We start from the raw sequence: 20929 nt of genomic DNA, 5'->3' as shown, positions 1-20929 counted from the left end.
TAACACTACACACAAACACACTAACACTACACATTACACATTACACACTACACATTACACACTAACACACTACACACTAACACACTACACACTAACACACTACACACTAACACACTACACACTAACACACTACACACTACATATTACACACTAACACTAACACACTAACACACTACACATTACACATTACACACTAACACACTACACACTACACATTACACACTACACATTACACACTACACATTACACACTACACATTACACACTACACATTACACACTAACACACTACACACTACACATTACACACTAACACACTACACATTACACACTAACACACTACACACTAACACACTACACACTACACATTACACACTACACATTACACACTACACATTACACACTAACACACTACACACTAACACACTACACACTACACACTACACATTACACACTAACACACTACACACTACACACTAACACACTACACATTACACACTACACACTAACACACTACACATTACACACTAACACACTACACATTACACACTAACACACTACACACTACACACTAACATTACACATTACACACTAACACACTAACACACTACACATTACACACTAACACACTACACATTACACACTAACACACTACACACTACACACTAACACACTACACATTACACACTACACACTAACACACTACACATTACACACTAACACACTACACATTACACACTAACACACTACACACTACACACTAACATTACACATTACACACTACACATTACACACTAACACACTAACACTAAGGAGAGTTCATTGTTCTTCCCCAGAACTCTCAACACCGTAAAGTCTTACCCAGCTTACAGTATTTTAGTACTCTGAGATCAGGGAAACCTGGAGGGTTCGAGCTCGGGCAGGTCAACCACAGTTTAACAGTTCTTAATGTTTACTTAAACACACAGACCTCCATTCCTCTCCTATCCTAGTCAATCTCATGAGACTTATGCTTAAAACCCTTTAGTTAAGACCTCTATTCCTCTCCTATCCTAGTCAATCTCATGAGACTTATGCTTAAAAACCTTTAGTTACTCATTCTACAGGCTATATAGACCATATCCCTAAATTCAGAGTATAATTATTTAATCATTTACACTCAAGCAGGAATTCCTTTAACACTAGTCCAACGCTCTAACCACCTGCCTTACATTGCACTCCACGAGGAGCCTGCATGGCAGGCTGACTACCTGTTATGCGAGCGCAGCAAGAAGCCAAGGTAAGTTGCTAGCTAGCATTAAACGTATCTTATAAAAAACTATCGATCTTAACATAATCACTAGTTAACTACACATGGTTGATGATATTACCAGGTTAACTAGCTTGTCCTGCGTTGCATATAATCGATGCGGTGCCTGTTAATTTCTCATCGAATCACAGCCTACTTCGACAAACGGGTGATGATTTAACAAGCGCATTTGCGAAAAAAAGCACTGTCGTTGCACCAATGTACCCAACCATAAACATCAATGCCTTTCTTTAAAATCAATACACAAGTATATATTTTTAAACCTGCATATTTAGTTAATATTGCCTGCTAACATGAAATTGTGGCACTTCTCTTGCGTTCATTGCACGCAGTCAGGGTATATGCAACAGTTTGGGCCGCCTGGCTCGTTGCGAACTAATTTGCCAGAATTTTACGTAATTATGACGTAACATTGAAGGTTGTGCAATGTAACAGGATTATTTAGACTTATGGATGCCACCCGTTAGATAAAATACGGAACGGTTCCGTATTTCACTGAAAAAATAAACGTTTTGTTTTCGAGATGATAGTTTCCGGATTTGACCATATTAATGACCTAAGGCTCGTGTTTCTGTGTGTTTATTATATTATAATTAAGTCTATGATTTGATAGAGCAGTCTGACTGAGCGGTGGTAGGCAGCAGCAGCTCGTAAGCATTCATTCAAACAGCACTTTCGTGCGTTTTGCCAGCAACTCTTCGCTGTGTTTCAAGCATTACGCTGTTTATGACTTCAAGCCTATCAACTCCCAAGATTAGGCTGGTGTAACCGATGTGAAATGGCTAGCTAGTTAGCCGGGTGCGCGCTAATAGCGTTTCAAACGTCATTCGCTCTGAGACTTGGAGTAGTTGTTCCCCTTGCTCTACATGGGTAACGCTGCTTCGAGGGTGGCTGTTGTCGATGTGTTCCTGGTTCGAGCCCAGGTAGGAGCGAGGAGAGGGACGGAAGCTATACTGTTACACTGGCAATACTAAAGTGCCTATAAGAACATCCAATAGTCAAAGGTATATGAAATACAAATGGTATAGAGAGAAATAGTCCTATAATTCCTATAATAACTACAACCTAAAACTTCTTACCTGGGAATATTGAAGACTCATGTTAAAAGGAACCACCAGCTTTCATATGTTGTCATGTTCTGAGCGAGGAACTTAAACGTTAGCTTTCTTACATGGCACATATTGCACTTTTACTTTCTTATCCAACACTGTGTTTTTGCATTATTTAAACCAAATTGAACATGTTTCATTATTTATTTGGGGCTAAATTGATGTATTATATTAAGTTAAAATAAGTGTTCATTCAGTATTGTTGTAATTGTCATTATTACAAATAAAAAAATATATATATATTTTTTAAAATATTAAATCGGCCGATTAATCGGTGTCGGCTTTTTTGCTCATCCAATAATCGGCGTTGAAAAATCATAATCGGTCGACCTCTAGTCAGGGTGTATAACCCCAGGGTGTTATAACCCCGTCTCTCCTCTCTCTCTGCAGGTCTTTTGGGGTGGTGTTATAACCCCGTCTCGTCTTTCTGCAGGTCTTTTGGGGTGGTGTTATAACCCCAGGGTGTTATAACCCCGTCTCGTCTCTCTGCAGGTCCTTTGGGGTGGTGTTATAACCCCAGGGTGTTATAACCCCAGGGTGTTATAACCCCGTCTCGTCTCTCTGCAGGTCCTTTGGGGTGGTGTTATAACCCCAGGGTGTTATAACCCCGTCTCGTCTCTCTGCAGGTCCTTTGGGGTGGTGTTATAACCCCAGGGTGTTATAACCCCAGGGTGTTATAACCCCGTCTCGTCTCTCTGCAGGTCCTTTGGGGTGGTGTTATAACCCCAGGGTGTTATAACCCCGTCTCGTCTCTCTGCAGGTCCTTTGGGGTGGTGTTATGGGAGATCGCCACGCTAGCAGAGCAGCCCTACCAGGGGATGTCCAACGAGCAGGTGCTGCGCTTCGTTATGGACGGAGGACTGCTGGACAAACCAGACAACTGCCCTGATATGCTGTGGGTTACACACACACACACACACACACACACACACACACACACACACACACACATGCCCTGATATGCTGTGGGTTACACACACACACACACACACACACGCACACATATAATTGGTGCCGTCCGGGAGAAGAAAAATTCTTTAGCGAAATAATGCTTTTCAGCCTGTTCATTGGTGGGAATACCAGTCATGCTTATCGTAGGGTTGAGTTGATGCGTCTGTGTTGGCAGTACAACCCTAAGATAATATCTCTCTCTCTCTCGTTGTCTCTCGCTGTCTCTCTCTCGCTGTCTCTCTCTCTCTCGCTGTCTCTCTCGCTGTCTCTCTCTCTCTCTCTCGCTGTCTCTCTCTCGCTGTCTCTCTCTCGCTGTCTCTCTCTCTCTCTCTCTCTCTCTCTCTCTCTCGCTGTCTCTCTCTCTCTCGCTGTCTCTCTCTCTCTCTCTCTCTCTCTCTCTCTCTCTCTCGCTGTGTCTCTCTCTCTCTCTCTCTCTCGCTGTGTCTCTCTCTCTCTCTCTCTCTCTCGCTGTGTCTCTCTCTCTCACTCTCTCTCGCTGTGTCTCTTTCTCTCTCTCTCTCTCTCTCTCTCTCTCTCTCTCTCTCTCTCTCTCTCTCCTCTCTCTCTCTCTCGCTGTCTCTCTCTCTCGCTGTCTCTCTCCTACCAGGTTTGAGTTGATGCGGATGTGTTGGCAGTACAACCCTAAGATGCGTCCGTCGTTTCTGGAGATCATTAACAGCATCAAAGAGGAGCTGGAGCCACCGTTCAGAGAGATGAGTTTCTTTTACAGCGAAGAGAACAAACTTCCAGACACAGAGGAGTCAGACATGGAGGTAGAAAACCTGAACAATGTTCCTTTAGTCCCCGCTGCCTCTTCACGTCCCCCCATCCCCTGTCCCACCGCCTCCGGGTCCGCCCTCCCCAACCAGCCCCCTCCTCCGCCCTCCCAACAGACACCAGCCTCCACGACCCCCGGCGGTCCGTTAACGCTGTGCTCCACCCCGCCTTCAGCCCCGTCCTCTGGGCAGGTTCAGGCCCAGGCTCCCTCGTCCCCTTGCTCCCCAGCCCTCGGGGCCACCGGCCAGGCCTGCTGCTCCCCAGTGGCCCCTGGCCCTTCCTCGGCACAGAGCTCAGGGGCCTCAGGACAGGTGGCGTCCAACGGCCCCGAGGCGGTCGCCCAGGTCCTGCTGCGACCAGCCTTCGATGACTCACCGCCCTACGCACACATGAACGGAGTGAGGAAGAAGGAACGTGCCATGCCCCTCCCACAGTCCTCGGCCTGCTGATCCTAGTGGACCCCCCTCTCCATCCCTCATCTCTGATGGACTCCTCTGTAGTGGACTCCTCTGTAGTGGACCCCCCTCTCCATCCCTCATCTCTGGTGGACTCCTCTGTAGTGGACCCCCCTCTCCATCCTTCATCTCTGATGGACTCCTCTGTAGTGGACCCCCCTCTGATGGACCCCTCTGTAGTGGACCCCCCTCTCCATCCCTCATCTCTGATGGATTCCTCTGTAGTGGACCCCCCTCTCCATCCCTCATCTCTGATGGACTCCTCTGTAGTGGACCCCCCTCTCCATCCCTCATCTCTGATGGACTCCTCTGTAGTGGACTCCTCTGTAGTGGACCCCCCTCTCCATCCCTCATCTCTGATGGATTCCTCTGTAGTGGACCCCCCTCTCCATCCCTCATCTCTGATGGACTCCTCTGTAGTGGACCCCCCTCTCCATCCCTCATCTCTGATGGACTCCTCTGTAGTGGACCCCCCTCTCCATCCCTCATCTCTGATGGATTCCTCTGTAGTGGACCCCCCTCTCCATCCCTCATCTCTGATGGATTCCTCTGTAGTGGACCCCCCTCTCCATCCCTCATCTCTGATGGACTCCTCTGTAGTGGACCCCCCTCTCCATCCCTCATCTCTGATGGACCCCTCTGTAGTGGACCTCCCTCTGATGGACCCCTCTGTAGTGGACCCCCCTCTCCATCCCTCCCTCTGATGGACCCCTCTGTAGTGGACCCCCCTCTCCATCCCTCATCTCTGATGGACCCCTCTGTAGTGGACCTCCCTCTCCATCCCTCATCTCTGATGGACTCCTCTGTAGTGGACCCCCCTCTGATGGACCCCTCTGTGGTGGACCCCCCTCTCCATCCCTCATCTCTGATGGACCCCTCTGTAGTGGACCCCCCTCTCCATCCCTCATCTCTGATGGACCCCTCTGTGGTGGACTCCTACTTTTTCATTCTGTTATTGTATTGACATTTCTATCAGCTGCCTGATATAAAAAAGCACCTCCTGCTGAGGCCTGCTGGGAAAACGCTGGACCACGACCTGAACAACGGTGGTTTTAGATGTATTCCTTTAGGCCCAGCTACCTTTATATATAAAACACAAGTCCAGGAAGGTTTCTGGTTACCGTTATCACTCAAAAGTTTGGACACACCTACTCATTCCAGGGTTTTTCTTTACTTTTACTATTTTCTACATTGAAGAATAATAGTGAAGACATCAAAACTATGAAATAACACATATGGAATCATGTAGTAACCAAAAAAGTGTTAAACAAATCAAAATATATTTGGGATTCTTCAAGGTAAACACCCTTTGCCTTGATGACAGCTTTGCACCACTCTTGGCATTCTCTCAACCAGCTTCATGAGTTTTCCAACGGTCTTGAACGAGTTCCCACATATGCTGAGCACTTGTTGGCTGCTTTTCCTTCACTCTGCGGTCCATCTCATCCCAAACTATCTCTATTGGGTTGAGGTCGGGTGATTGTGGAGGCCAGGTCATCTGATACAGCACTCCATCACTCTCCTTCTTGGTCAAATAGCCATTACACAGCCTGGAGGTGTGTTGGGTCATTGTCCTGTTGAAAAACAAATGATAGTCCCACTAAGCCCAAACCAGATGGGATGGCGTATCGCTGCAGAATGCTGTGGTAGCCATGCTGGTTAAGTGTGCCTTGAATTCTAAATAAATCACAGACAGTGTCACCAGCGAAGCACCACCACACCAGCACACCTCCTCCTCCATGCTTCACGGTGGGAACCACACATGCAGAGATCATCCGTTCACCCATACCGCGTCTCACAAAGACACGGCAGTTGGAACCAAAAATCTCCAATTTGGACTCATCAGAACAAAGGACAGATTTCCACCGATCTAATGTCCATTGCTCGTGTTTCTTGGCCCAAGCAATTCTCTTCTTATTGGTGTCCTTTAGTAGTGGTTTCTTTGCAGTAATTTGACCATGAAGACCTGATTCACGCAGTCTCCTCTGAACAGTTGATGTTGAGATGCGTCTCTTACTTGAACTCTGTGAAGCATTTATTTAATAAGCTGCAATCTGAGGTGCAGTTAACTCTAATGAACTTATCCTCTACAGCAGAGGTAACTCTACGTCTTCCTTTCCTGTGGCGGTCCTCATGAGAGCCAGTTTCATCATAGTGCTTGATGGTTTTTGCGACTGCACTTGAAGAAACTTTCAAAGTTCTTGAAATGTTCCGTATTGACTGACCTTCATGTCTTCTCTTTGCTTATTTGAGCTGTTCTTGCCAGAATATGGACTTGGTCTTTTACCAAATAGGGTTATCTTCTGTATTCCACCCCAACCTTGTCACAACACAACTGATTGGCTCAAACGCATTAAGAAGGAAGGAAATTCCACCAAAGAACTTTTTAACAAGGCACACCTGTTAATTGAAATGCATTCCAGGTGATTACCTCATGAAGCTGGTTGAGAGAATGCAAAGCTGTCATCAAAGCAAAGGGTGGCTATTTGAAGAATCTGAAATATAAAATATATTTTGAATTGTTTCTACTTTTTTGGTTACTACATGATTCCATATGTGTTATTTCAAAGTGTTGATGTCTTCACTATTATTCTACAATGTAGAAAATAGTCAAAATAAAGATATATATATATATATATAGTGTGTTTTTTTATTCGTTTTTCTAAATGTTCCCAAATGGAGACAGCCTTTCAGAGTGATGGATGGTTGGTTGGCTCACTGTGTAATATTGGGGGGAATGATTATTATTGTGAGGTAAATGTTTGATCTTCTGTCTGGAAGCAACGCCAACGGCCAAGCGCTGTCTGTCTCTGTGTCTGTGTTGTATATCAGTGGATGGACAGACATCATCCGCTCTGTTGCGCTGGGACAAGATGGCCACCACTGATGATGTTTAGCTGTCTGGCGTGAACTACATGTCGTCTCCAAGGCCTACAAGACATGACTAAATGATTTAGTATCTTAAAGGATTGTTTTATCCAGTCCTTCAGTTCCCTTCTTAGTTCCTCCTGACCGGATGTATGGCTCCATATGCTTAGTTCCTCCTGACCAGATGTATGGCTCCATATGCTTAGTTCCTCTGACCAGATGTATGGCTCCATATGCTTAGTTCCTCCTGACCGGATGTATGGCTCCATATGCTTAGTTCCTCCTGACCAGATGTATGGCTCCATATGCTTAGTTCCTCTGACCAGATGTATGGCTCCATATGCTTAGTTCCTCCTGACCGGATGTATGGCTCCATATGCTTAGTTCCTCCTGACCAGATGGATGGCTCCATATGCTTAGTTCCTCCTGACCAGATGTATGGCTCCATATGCTTAGTTCCTCCTGACCAGATGGATGGCTCCATATGCTTAGTTCCTCCTGACCGGATGTATGGCTCCATATGCTTAGTTCCTCCTTACCAGATGTATGGCTCCATATGCTTAGTTCCTCTGACCAGATGTATGGCTCCATATGCTTAGTTCCTCTGACCAGATGTATGGCTCCATATGCTTAGTTCCTCCTGACCAGATGGATGGCTCCATATGCTTAGTTCCTCCTGACCAGATGGATGGCTCCATATGCTTAGTTCCTCCTGACCAGATGGATGGCTCCATATGCTTAGTTCCTCTGACCAGATGTATGGCTCCATATGCTTAGTTCCTCCTGACCGGATGTATGGCTCCATATGCTTAGTTCCTCTGACCAGATGTATGGCTCCATATGCTTAGTTCCTCCTTACCAGATGTATGGCTCCATATGCTTAGTTCCTCTGACCAGATGTATGGCTCCATATGCTTAGTTCCTCTGACCAGATGTATGGCTCCATATGCTTAGTTCCTCCTGACCAGATGTATGGCTCCATATGCTTAGTTCCTCCTGACCAGATGGATGGCTCCATATGCTTAGTTCCTCTGACCAGATGGATGGCTCCATATGCTTAGTTCCTCTGACCAGATGGATGGCTCCATATGCTTAGTTCTTCCTGACCGGATGTATGGCTCCATATGCTTAGTTCCTCCTGACCGGATGTATGGCTCCATATGCTTAGTTCCTCTGACCAGATGTATGGCTCCATATGCTTAGTTCCTCTTTACCAGATGTATGGCTCCATATGCTTAGTTCCTCCTGACCAGATGTATGGCTCCATATGCTTAGTTCCTCCTGACCAGATGTATGGCTCCATATGCTTAGTTCCTCCTGACCAGATGTATGGCTCCATATGCTTAGTTCCTCTGACCAGATGTATGGCTCCATATACTTAGTTCCTCTGACCAGATGTATGGCTCCATATGCTTAGTTCCTCCTGACCAGATGTATGGCTCCATATGCTTAGTTCCTCCTGACCAGATGGATGGCTCCATATGCTTAGTTCCTCCTGACCAGATGGATGGCTCCATATGCTTAGTTCCTCTGACCAGATGTATGGCTCCATATGCTTAGTTCTTCCTGACCGGATGTATGGCTCCATATGCTTAGTTCCTCCTGACCGGATGTATGGCTCCATATGCTTAGTTCCTCTGACCAGATGTATGGCTCCATATGCTTAGTTCCTCCTGACCAGATGTATGGCTCCATATGCTTAGTTCCTCCTGACCAGATGTATGGCTCCATATGCTTAGTTCCTCTGACCGGATGTATGGCTCCATATGCTTAGTTCCTCTGACCGGATGTATGGCTCCATATGCTTACTTCCTCCTGACCAGATGTATGGCTCCATATGCTTAGTTCCTCCTGACCAGATGTATGGCTCCATATGCTTAGTTCCTCCTGACCAGATGTATGGCTCCATATGCTTTGTTCCTCCTGGCCGGATGTATGGCTCCATATGCTTAGTTCCTCCTGACCAGATGTATGGCTCCATATGCTTAGTTCCTCTGACCAGATGTATGGCTCCATATGCTTAGTTCCTCCTGACCAGATGTATGGCTCCATATGCTTAGTTCCTCTGACCGGATGTATGGCTCCATATGCTTAGTTCCTCTGACCGGATGTATGGCTCCATATGCTTAGTTCCTCCTGACCGGATGTATGGCTCCATATGCTTAGTTCCTCCTGACCAGATGTATGGCTCCATATGCTTAGTTCCTCCTGACCAGATGTATGGCTCCATATGCTTAGTTCCTCCTGACCAGATGTATGGCTCCATATGCTTTGTTCCTCCTGGCCGGATGTATGGCTCCATATGCTTAGTTCCTCTGACCAGATGTATGGCTCCATATGCTTACTTCCTCTGACTCCATATGCTTAGTTCCTCTGACCAGATGTATGGCTCCATATGGTTGCATCCCAAATGGCACTATTCCCTATTTAGTGCACTACTTTTGACCAGGGCCGTAAGTGTCACGGTTCAGCCAGGAACCCTGGTCTAAAGTAGTGCACTAAATAGGGAATAGGGTGCCGTTTGGTAGACAGTCTGTCTCCTACACAGGTCATCTAGAGGTTTAGAAATCTACACTGTCAGAGCGCCGAGCGCCGTTCCACGGAGCGCCGTTCCACGGAGCGCCGTTCCCACGGAGCGCCGTTCCCACGGAGCGCCGTTCCCACGGAGCGCCGTTCCCACGGAGCGCCGTTCCCACGGAGCGCCGTTCCCACGGAGCGCCGTTCCCACGGAGCGCCGTTCCTGCCGAGCGCTGTTCCACGGAGCGCCGTTCCCACGGAGCGCCGTTCCCACGGAGCGCCGTTCCCACGGAGCGCCGTTCCCACGGAGCGCCGTTCCCACGGAGCGCCGTTCCACGGAGCGCCGAGGACGGAGTGCCAGAACATGTCTCTCATGCAAACACAAATGGAAACGGACCTCTCCTACAGAGTGGACCTTGTAAAGTCAAGCAGGTTTACTTCCCAAATGGCATCCTATTCCCTGTGTAGTGCACTACTTGTTGACCAAATGTTTTCCAATATGTAGGGAGACAGACAGGAGTTGTCTCCAGTCCCAGTAATATGGAGAGAGGGACACATTGCTGTACCCAGCAGGTATATATTTACACTGTAGTCTCTGCTCTGAGATTCAGAACATTTTTCCATTTCTCTTCCAGTTGTTCACTACATGACCAACAGTATGTGGACACCTGCTCGTCAAACATCTCATTCCAAAATGATGGGCATTAATATGGAGTTGGTCCCCCTTCTGCTGCTATAACAGCCTCCACTCTTCAGGGAAGGCATTAATATGGAGTTGGTCCCCCCTTTGCTGCTATAACAGCCTCCACTCTTCCGGGAAGTCATTAATATGGAGTTGGTCCCCCCCTTTGCTGCTATAACAGCCTCCACTCTTCTGGGAAGTCATTAATATGGAGTTGGTCCCCCCTTTGCTGCTATAACAGCCTCCACTCTTCTGGGAAGGCTTTCCACTAGATGTTGGATCATTGCTGTGGGGACTTGCTTCCATTCAGCTACAAGAGCATTAGTGAGGTCGGGGACTGATGTTGGGCGATTAGGCCCTGGCTCACAGTATGCGTTTCAATTCATCCCAAAGGTGTTCGATGGGGTTGAGGTCAGGGCTCTGTGCAGGCCAGTCAAGTTCTTCCACACAGATCTCAACAAGCCATTTCTGTATGGACCTCGCTTTGTGCACGGGGGCATTGTCATGCTGAAACAGGAAAGGGCCTTCCCCCAAACTGTTACCACAAAGTTGGAAGCACAGAATCATCTAGAATGTCATTGTACGCTGTAGCATTTAGATTTCTGTTCATTGGAACTAAGGGCTCTACCCGGAACCATGGAAAACAGCCCCAGACCGTTATTCCTCCTCCACCAAACTTTACAGTTGATACTATGCATTCGAGCAGGTAGCGTTACCTGGCATCCGACAAACCCAGATTTGTCCTTCAGACTGCCAGATGGTGAAGCGTGATTCATCACTCCAGAGAACGTGTTTCCACTGCTCCAGAGTCCAATGGCGGCGAGCATTACACCACTCCAGCCGACGCTTGGCATTGTGCATGGTGATCTTAGGCTGGCGTGCGGCCGCTCGGCCACGGAAACCCATTTCATAAAGCTCCCGACGAAGAGTTGTTGTGCTGACGTTGCTTCCAGAGGCAGTTTGGAACTCGGTAGTGGAGGGTTGCACCCGAGGACAGATGATTTTTACACGCTTCAGCACTCGGCGGTCCCGTTCTGTGAGCTTGTGTGGCCTACCACTCCGTGGCTGAGCCGTTGTTGCTCCTAGACGTTTCCACTGCACAATAACAGCACTTACAGTTGACCTGGGACAGCTATTTGACTAACTGACTTGTTTGGAAAGGTGGCATCCTCTGACGGTGCCACATTGAAAGTCACTGAGCTCTTCAGTAAGGGGCCATTCTACTGCCAATGTTTGTCTATGGAGATTGCATGGGTGTGTGTGTGTGTGGTCAATTTTATACACGTCAGCAACGGGTGTGGCTGAAATGAGCTGAATCCACTAATTTGAAGGGGTGTCCACATACTTTTGTATATTTTGTGTAGTTAGACCTCAGAACATTTTCATACACAACCTGTTTGTGTCTTTTGTGATCACTGTTTATGTTCTTCTAAGTAATTGTCTGTACACAAGCTGCTATTTAATTCTTTATTTTCCTTGTGGTTATAATATATCAATATAAAATGATTCGTTCAGGTTGATTTTGTTTTACTCTCGTTCCACTAGAGTCCATTTTGTTTTTCTGCTTTGTTGTATTTCTCAAAGAATTCATTCTCTTTTAACTCATAAAGATATGCTGTTTTGCCACATATTGTCCAAAGCCTTTCACCAATACATTGTTGTTTTTGCTAGAAAGATGGCTTTTTCTTTTCGTTTCTTAGCGGTTTAGTGACGGTATTCCTAACTGTTGTCTTTCCTGAATGAAGGTCAGAGAAGGAACCTCCCCCCAGTCCTGAATGAAGGAAAGAGATACTTCCATATCTACCCCCATTACTAGACCTGCTACTGCCATATCTACCCCCCATTACTAGACCTGCTACTGCCATATCTACCCCCCATTACTAGACCTGCTACTGCCATATCTACCCCCCATTACTAGACCTGCTACTGCCATATCTACCCCCCATTACTAGACCTGCTACTGCCATATCTACCCCCCATTACTAGACCTGCTACTGCCATATCTACCCCCCATTACTAGACCTGCTACTGCCATATCTACCCCCCCATTACTAGACCTGCTACTGCCATATCTACCCCCCATTACTAGACCTGCTACTGCCATATCTACCCCCCATTACTAGACCTGCTACTGCCATATCTACCCCCCATTACTAGACCTGCTACTGCCATATCTACCCCCCATTACTAGACCTGCTACTGCCATATCTACCCCCCATTACTAGACCTGCTACTGCCATATCTACCCCCCATTACTAGACCTGCTACTGCCATATCTACCCCCCATTACTAGACCTGCTACTGCCATATCTACCCCCCATTACTAGACCTGCTACTGCCATATCTACCCCCCATTACTAGACCTGCTACTGCCATATCTACCCCCCATTACTAGACCTGCTACTGCCATATCTACCCCCCATTACTAGACCTGCTACTGCCATATCTACCCCCCATTACTAGACCTGCTACTGCCATATCTACCCCCCATTACTAGACCTGCTACTGCCATATCTACCCCCCATTACTAGACCTGCTACTGCCATATCTACCCCCATTACTAGACCTGCTACTGCCATATCTACCCCCCATTACTAGACCTGCTACTGCCATATCTACCCCCCATTACTAGACCTGCTACTGCCATATCTACCCCCCATTACTAGACCTGCTACTGCCATATCTACCCCCCATTACTAGATCAAATAATGCTAGGTACCCACCACACTTTGTATTGAGTCAGATTCCTGATTAGATCAGGTAAAACCCATCCTCTGTAATGTAAAACACTGGTTGAACACGAAACACACTCAGTTAATTGTAAACATTTTAATTCCAGGAAGGTTAAAATACTGGTACATTGGGTTGATAATACTGTATGTTAGAATTCCCAGTGGACTATTTAGTCATTTAGCAGACGCTCTCATCCAGAGGGACTTACAGTAGTGAATGCAGACATTTCATACTTTTTTTTTCTTTCTCCGTACTGGTCCCCCGTGGGAATCGAACCCACAACCCTGGCGTTGCAAACACCACGCTCTACACAACTGAGCTACACGTCATTCGCGTGAAGAAAAGACTGAAATACAGGGGGGGCGGAGATCGGAGTGCCTTGCGAGAATTTGTTGGCGAGTGGGTAACCTGCCTCTACCATCCTTTTCTATTTGCCAACGTGCAATCACTGGAGAATAAACATGGATGATCTCCGTTCGAGACTATCCTACCAACGGGACATTAAAAACGGTAAAATCTTGTGTTTCACTGAGTCGTGGCTGAACGATGACAATATTCAGTGTGCTGGGTTTCCGTGCATCGGCAGGACAGAACAGCTACGTCTAAGACGAGGGGTTGGGTGTGTGTGTCTCTATTGGTCAATCACCGCTGATGTGCGATGTCTAATATTAGGGAGGTCTCGAGATATTGCTCGCCTGAGGTAGAGTACATCATGATAAACTGTAGACCACACTTTCTACCAAGAGAGCCATCTATTTACCACCACCAACCGATGCTGGCACTAAGACCGCACTCAACCAGCTGTATAAAAGGCCATAAGCAAACAAGAAAATGCTCATCCAGAAGCGGCACTCCTAGTGGCCGGGGACTTTAATGCAGGCAAACTGAAATCCGTTTTACCTCATTTCTACCAGTATGTTAAATGTGCAACCAAAGGGAAAAAACTAGACCACTTTTACTCCACACACAGAGATGCATACAAAGCTCTCCCTCGCCCTCCATTTGGCAAATCTGACCATAATTCTATCCTCCTGATTCCTGCTAACAAGCAAAAACTAAAGCAGGAAGTACCAGTGACTCGCTCAATACGGAAGTGGTCAGATGAGGCGGATGCTAAACTACAGGACTGTTTTGCTGCACAGACTGGAACATGTATTGGGATTCCTCTGATGGCATTGAGGAGTACACCACATCAGTCACTGGCTTCATTAATAAGTGCATCGATGTCGTCGTCCCCACAGTGACTGTACGTACATATCCCAACCAGAAGCCATGGATTACAGGCAACATCCGCACCGAGCTAAAGGCTAGAGCTGCTGCTTTCAAGGAGCAGAACACTAATCCTGTTGCTTATACGAAATCCCGCTATGCCCTCAGACAAACCATCAAACAGGAAAAGCATCAATACAGGACTATGATTGAATCCTACTACACCGACTCTGACGTTCCTCGGGATGTGGCAGGGCCTGAAACCTATTACGGACTACAAAGGGAAACCCAGCCGCGAGCTGCCCAGTGACACGTGCCTACCAGACGAGCTAAATGCCTTTTATGCTTGCTGCGAGTCAAGCAACACTGAAGCATGCATGAGACCACCAGCTGTTTCCGGACAACTGTGTGATCACGCTCTCTGTAGCAGATGTGATTAAGACATTTTAAACAGGTCAACATTCACAAGGCCGCGGGACCAGATGGATTACCAGGACGTGTACTCAGAGTATGCGAGGACTAGCTTGCAAGTGTCTTCACTGACATTTTCAACCTCTCTCTGACTGAGTCTGTAATACCTACATGTTTCAAGCAGACCACCATAGTCCCTGTGCCCAAGAAATCGAAGGTAACCTGCCTAAATGACTACCGCCACATAGCACTCACGTCTGTAGCCATGAAGTGCTTTGAAAGGCTGGTCATGGCTCACATCAACACCATCAGCCCGGAAACCTTAGACCTTAGATTCGCATAGATGATGCAATCTCAATCGCACTCCACACTGCCCTTTCCCACCTGGACATAAGGAACATCTACAGTGGCAAGAAAAAGTATATGAACCCTTTGGGATTACCTGGACTTCTGCATAAATTGGTCATACAATTTGATCTGATCTTCATCTAAGTCACAACAATAGACAAACACAGTCTGCTTAAACTAATAAAACACAAACAATACTACGTTTTCATGTCTTTATTGAACACACCGTGTGAACATTCACAGTGCAGGGTGGGAAAAGTATGTGAACCCTTGGATTTAATAACAGGTTGACCCTCCTTTGGCAGCAATAACCTCAACCAAACGTTTTCTGTAGTTGCTGATCAGACCTGTACAACGGTCAGGAGGAATTTTGGACCATTCCTCTTTACAAAACTGTTTAAGTTCAGCAATATTCTTGGGATGTCTGCTGTGAACCGCTCTCGAGGTCATGCCACTGCATCTCAATCGAGTTGAGGTCAGGACTCTGACTGGGCCACTCCAGAAGGCGTATTTTCTTCTGTTGAAGCCATTCTGTTGTTGATTTACTTCTGTGTTTTGGGTCGTTGTCCTGTTGCGTCACCCAACTTCTGTTGAGCTTCAATTGGCGGACAGATAGCCTAACATTCTCCTGCAAAATGTCTTGATAAGCTTGGGAACTCATTTTTCCATCGATGATAGCCAGCTGTCCAGGCCCTGAGGCAGCAAAGCAGCCCCAAACCATGATGCTCCCTCCACCATACTTTACAGTTGGGATGAGGTTTTGATGTTGGTGTGCTGTTCCTTTTTTTCTCCACACATAGTGTTGTGTGTTCCTTCCAAACAACTCAACTGTAGTTTCATCTGTCCTCAGAATATTTTGCCAGAAGCGCTGTGGAACATCCAGGTGCTCTTTTGCGAACTTCAGACATGCAGCAATGTTTTTTTTGGACAGCAGTGGCTTCTTCCGTGGTGTCCTCCCATGAACACCATTCTTGTTGAACTTTCTCCATTTATAGACAATTTGTCTTACCGTGGACTGATGAACATCAAGGCTTTTAGAGATACTTTTGTAACCCTTTCCAGCTTTATGCAAGTCAATAATTCTTAATATTAGGTCTTCTGAGATCTCTTTTGTTTGAGGCATGGTTCACATCAGGCAATGCTTCTTGTGAATAGCAAACTCAAATGTTGTGAGTGTTTTTTATAGGGCAGGGCAACTCTAACCAACATCTCCAATCTCATCTCATTGATTGGACTCCAGGTTAGCTGACTCGTGACTCCAAGTAGCTTTTTGGAGAAGTCATTAGCCTATGAGTTCACATACTTTTTCCTACCTACACTGTGAATATTTAAATGATGTATTCAATATAGATAAGAAAAATACAATGTTTTGTGTTATTAGTTTTAGCACACTGCGTTATGACCAATTTATGCAGAAATACAGGTAATTCCATGGTTCACATACTTTTTCTTGCCACTGTATGTGAGAATGCTATTCATTGACTACAGCTCAGCGTTCAACACCATACTGCCCTCAAAGCTCATCACTAAGCTAAGGACCCTGGGACAAAACACCTCCCTCTGCAACTGGATCAAGGACTTCCTGACGGGCCGCCCCCCATGTGGTAAGGGTAGGCAACAACATATCTGCCACGTCAATACAGGCAACAACATCCCTGCCACGCTGATCCTCAACACGGGGGCCCCTCAGGATTGTGTACTTAGTCCCCTCCTGTACTCCCTGTTCACCCACGACTGTGTGGAAAGCACGACTCCAACACCATTTAAGTTTGCTTATGACACAACAGTGGTAGGCCTGATCACCGACAACGACGAGACAGCCTATAGGGAGGAGGTCAGAGATCTGGCCGGGTGGTGCCAGAATAACAACCTCTCCCTCAACGTAACCAAGACTAAGGAGATGATTGTGGACTACAGGAAAAGTAGCACCGAGCACGCCCCCATTCTCATCGACGGGGCTGTAGTGGAACAGGTTGAGAGCTTCAAGTTCCTTGGTGTCCACATCACCAACAAACTATCATGGTCCAAACACCAAGACAGTCGTGAAGAGGGCACGACAAAACCTATTCCTCCTCAGGAGACTGAAAAGATTTGGTATGGTTCCCCAGATCCTCAATAACTTCTACAGCTGCACCATCGAGAGCATCCTGACCGGTTGCATCATCACCTGGTATGGCAACTGCTTGGCATCCGATCGTATGGCACTACAGAGGGTAGTGTGTACGGCCCAGTACATCACTGGGTCAAAGCTTCCTGCCATCCTGGACCTGTAGTGCCTTCGGAAAGTATTCAGACCACTTGACTTTTCCCACATTTTGTTCAGTTACAGCCTTATTCTAAAATTGATTAAATTAAACAATGTCCTCATCAATCTACACACAACACCCCATAATGACAAAGCTAAAACTGTTTTTTAGAAATGTTTGCAAATTAAATAAAAACAGAAATACCTTATTTACATAAGTATTCAGACCCTTTGCTATGAGACTCTAAATTGAGCTCAGGTGCTTCCTGTTTCCATTGATCATCCTTGAGATGTTTCTACAACTTGATTGGAGTCCACCTGAGGTAAATTCAATTGATTGGACATGATTTGGAAAGGCACACACATGTCTATATAAGGTCCCACAGTTGACAGTGAATTTTAGAGCAAAAACCAAGCCACGAGGTCGAAGGAATTGTCCGTAGAGCTCTGAGACAGGATTGTGTCGAACCACCAAGACTCTTCCTAGAGCTGGCCACCCGGCCAAACTGAGAATGGGGAGAAGGGAGATGGTAGAATCTTCCAGAAGGACAACCATCTCTGCAGCACCTCACCTTTATGGTAGAGTGGCTAGACGGAAGCCACTCCTCAGTAAAAGGCTTTCATCAAGCTGCCCACTCAACAAAAAGCTTAAACCGGTAACCAGTGCCTGCAGCCTGGTTCAGGTTAGCCACCCTTTGCCTTGATGACATCTTTGCACACTGTTAGCATTCTCTCAACCAGCTTCACCTGTAATGCATTTCCAACAGTCTTGAAGGCGTTCCCACATATGCTGAGCACTTGTTGGCTGCTTTTCCTTCGCTCTGCGGTCCATCTCATCCCAAACTATCTCTATTGGGTTGAGGTCGGGTGATTGTGGAGGCCAGATCATCTGATGCAGCACTCCATCACTCTCCTTCTTGGTCAAATAGCCCTTACACAGCCTGGAGGTGTGTTGGGTCATTGTCCTGTTGAAAAACAAATGATAGTCCCACTAAGCGCAAACCAGATGGGATGGCGTATCGCTGCAGAATGCTGTGGTAGCCATGCTGGTTAAGTGTGCCTTGAATTGTAAATAAATCGCAGACAGTGTCACCAGCAAAGCACTCCCACACCATCACACCTCCTCCTCCATGCTTCACGGTGGGAACCACACATGTAGAGATCATCCGTTCACCCATACCGCGTCTCACAAAGACACAGCGGTTGGAACCAAAAATATCTAATTTGGACTCATCAGACCAAAGGACAGATTTCCACCAGTTTAATGTCCATTGCTTGTGTTTCTTGGCCCAAGCAAGTCTCTTCTTCTTATTGGTGTCCTTTAGTAGTGGTTTCTTTGCAGCAATTCAACCATGAAGGCCTGATTCACACAGTCTCCTCTGAACAGTTGATGTTGAGATGCGTCTCTTACTTGAACTCTGTGAAGCATTTATTTGGTCTGCAATTTCTGAGGTGCAGTTAACTCTAATGAACTTATCCTCTGCAGCAGAGGTAACTCTGGGTCTTCCATTCCTGTGGCGGTCCTTATGAGAGCCGGTTTCATCATAGCTCTTGATGGTTTTTGCAACTGCACTTTCAAAGTTCTTGAAATGTTCCGTATTGACTGATCTCCATGTCCTAAAAGTAATGATGGACTGTTGTTTCTCTTTGCTTATTTGACCTGTTCTTGCCATAATGGACTTGGTCTTTTACCAAATTGGGCTATTTTCTGTATACCCCCATACCTTGTCACAACAGCTGATTGGCTCAAACACATTAAGGAGGAAAGAAATTCCCCCAAAATAACTTAAAAAGGCACAGCTGTTAATTTAAATGCATTCCAGGTGACTACCTTATGAAGCTTGTTGAGAGAATGCCAAGAGTGTGCAAAGCTGTCATCCAGGCAAAGGGTGGCTATTTGAAGAAACTAAAATATAAAATACTTTTTGATTTGTTTCAAACTTTTTTTTACTACACAATTCCATATGTGTTATTTCATAGTTTTGATGTCTTCACTATTATTCTACAATTTAGAAAATAGTTTTAAAAAAAACAACAAAAAAAAAAACATTTTAAAACTTGAATTGAAGAGGTGTTTTAACTTTTGACCGGTAGTGTATATTGTAAGCAAAAGGATGTTCCCCAATGCTGGAAGGGGGGGCCCAGAGTGAAAAAGTTTGAGCCTGTAGCGAGAGGTCTTCCCTGTGGCTCAGTTGGTAGAGCATGGTGTGTGCAACGCCAGGGTTGTGGGTTCGATTCCCACGGGGGGCCAGTACAAAAAAAAATGTTTTTAAAAAATGCATGAAATGAAATGTATGTATTCACTACTGTAAGTTGCTCTGGATAAGAGCGTCTGCTTAATTCAGTATGCCACTGGTATACATGTTCTGAGACGATCCAGACATTGTCTCAAAGATACTGATGTCTGGTGCAGTCGGTTCTGGAGGAAGAGCAACATCCGGGTCGCTAAAGCTAGAATCGGTACGGATGCCTCAACAAAAAAAACTACAACAACCGACCAACAAGTCACATCCGGGCGCCAGTCAATGACGTCGCCGTCGACTTTTTTTTCCCGTCTTGTTGTATTAAAAGATCAATATGTTTCCATAGGGACGGGGTGAGGCTTTACACTGCTTCTGCAAGGATAAGGTAAAGGAAGTAAGATAACAGTTCACTTGAGAGATGTGCTCTCCAAGAAGCTAGCTACTGTTTTTGAAACGTTTTAATTGTTCATACATGGCTAGCTAGCTACTTACATAAGTTAGCTGTTTGTTTTGCACATTGCTAAGGAAGACCCAAGTGCTCGCAGCTAACGTTAGCTTGCTTTGCATGACATTTAGCAACGTTAACGTTATGCTAACGTTAGCTCGCTCTGCATGGCATATAGCAACGTTAACGTTATGCTAACGTTAGCTCGCTCTGCATGACATATAGCAACGTTAACGTTATGCTAACGTTAGCTCGCAAGGTACAGTAGGACCGAAGATACCGCTGGTAGAACTAGCTAACGTTACTAGCTAGCTAGATAGTCAGCATCTTTCCTACGGTATGTATTGGACACTCAACCAAGCTGTATGTCTGATTTATGAATAAAACATAGTGTTTTACTGTATCTAACTATTGCACATGTAGGTGTTTATACTTTAACAATGCATCATGGTCCCAGTCTGATTGTGGGAACATCTCTGTGTTGTTTTCCCGTCTAAGGTGTAGCCGTGGTTTAGATAGAAGACCAGGAAGTGACGGTGCTTCCTTGTTGCCATGGCGTCCGAGCTGCAGGAAGCGATCTGCATGGCGAAACAGGAGCGTCACAAGAACCTGTTCCTCAACTACAGGAA

The 20929-nt window shown here is 46.1% G+C and overlaps 2 protein-coding genes across 5 annotated transcripts in view; both read left to right on the top strand.

The window, feature by feature from the left end:
* LOC106588078 (insulin-like growth factor 1 receptor) overlaps positions 1-12186 on the top strand; it is a 113035-nt gene extending 100849 nt beyond the window's left edge. The window contains exons 17-18 of one of the 2 annotated variants that reach the window (XM_082969878.1): positions 3177-3311; positions 3975-12186. In XM_082969878.1, coding sequence (XP_082826004.1) covers positions 3177-3311; positions 3975-4593 — 754 coding nt within the window. In that variant the 3' untranslated portion in view covers positions 4594-12186. The other variant, XM_082969879.1, reaches the window with a different exon arrangement.
* Positions 12187-20104: 7918 nt separating this feature from the next.
* The window catches only part of lrrc28 (leucine rich repeat containing 28), a 38245-nt gene continuing 37420 nt past the window's right edge, over positions 20105-20929 (top strand). Inside the window, exons 1-2 of one of the 3 annotated variants that reach the window (XM_082969880.1) lie at positions 20105-20240; positions 20799-20929. The exon at positions 20799-20929 is cut by the window's right edge and continues 91 nt beyond it. In XM_082969880.1, coding sequence (XP_082826006.1) covers positions 20853-20929 — 77 coding nt within the window. In that variant the 5' untranslated portion in view covers positions 20105-20240; positions 20799-20852. Of the gene's footprint in view, positions 20250-20274; positions 20638-20798 lie in introns of those variants that run through there. The other 2 variants (XM_082969881.1, XM_082969882.1) reach the window with 2 other exon arrangements.

The sequence above is a fragment of the Salmo salar genome, chromosome 26 (genome assembly GCF_965601325.2).
Source record: "Salmo salar chromosome 26, fSalSal1, whole genome shotgun sequence".
Classification (NCBI taxonomy): domain Eukaryota; kingdom Metazoa; phylum Chordata; class Actinopteri; order Salmoniformes; family Salmonidae; genus Salmo; species Salmo salar.
This window is presented reverse-complemented; position numbering and strand designations above follow the sequence as displayed.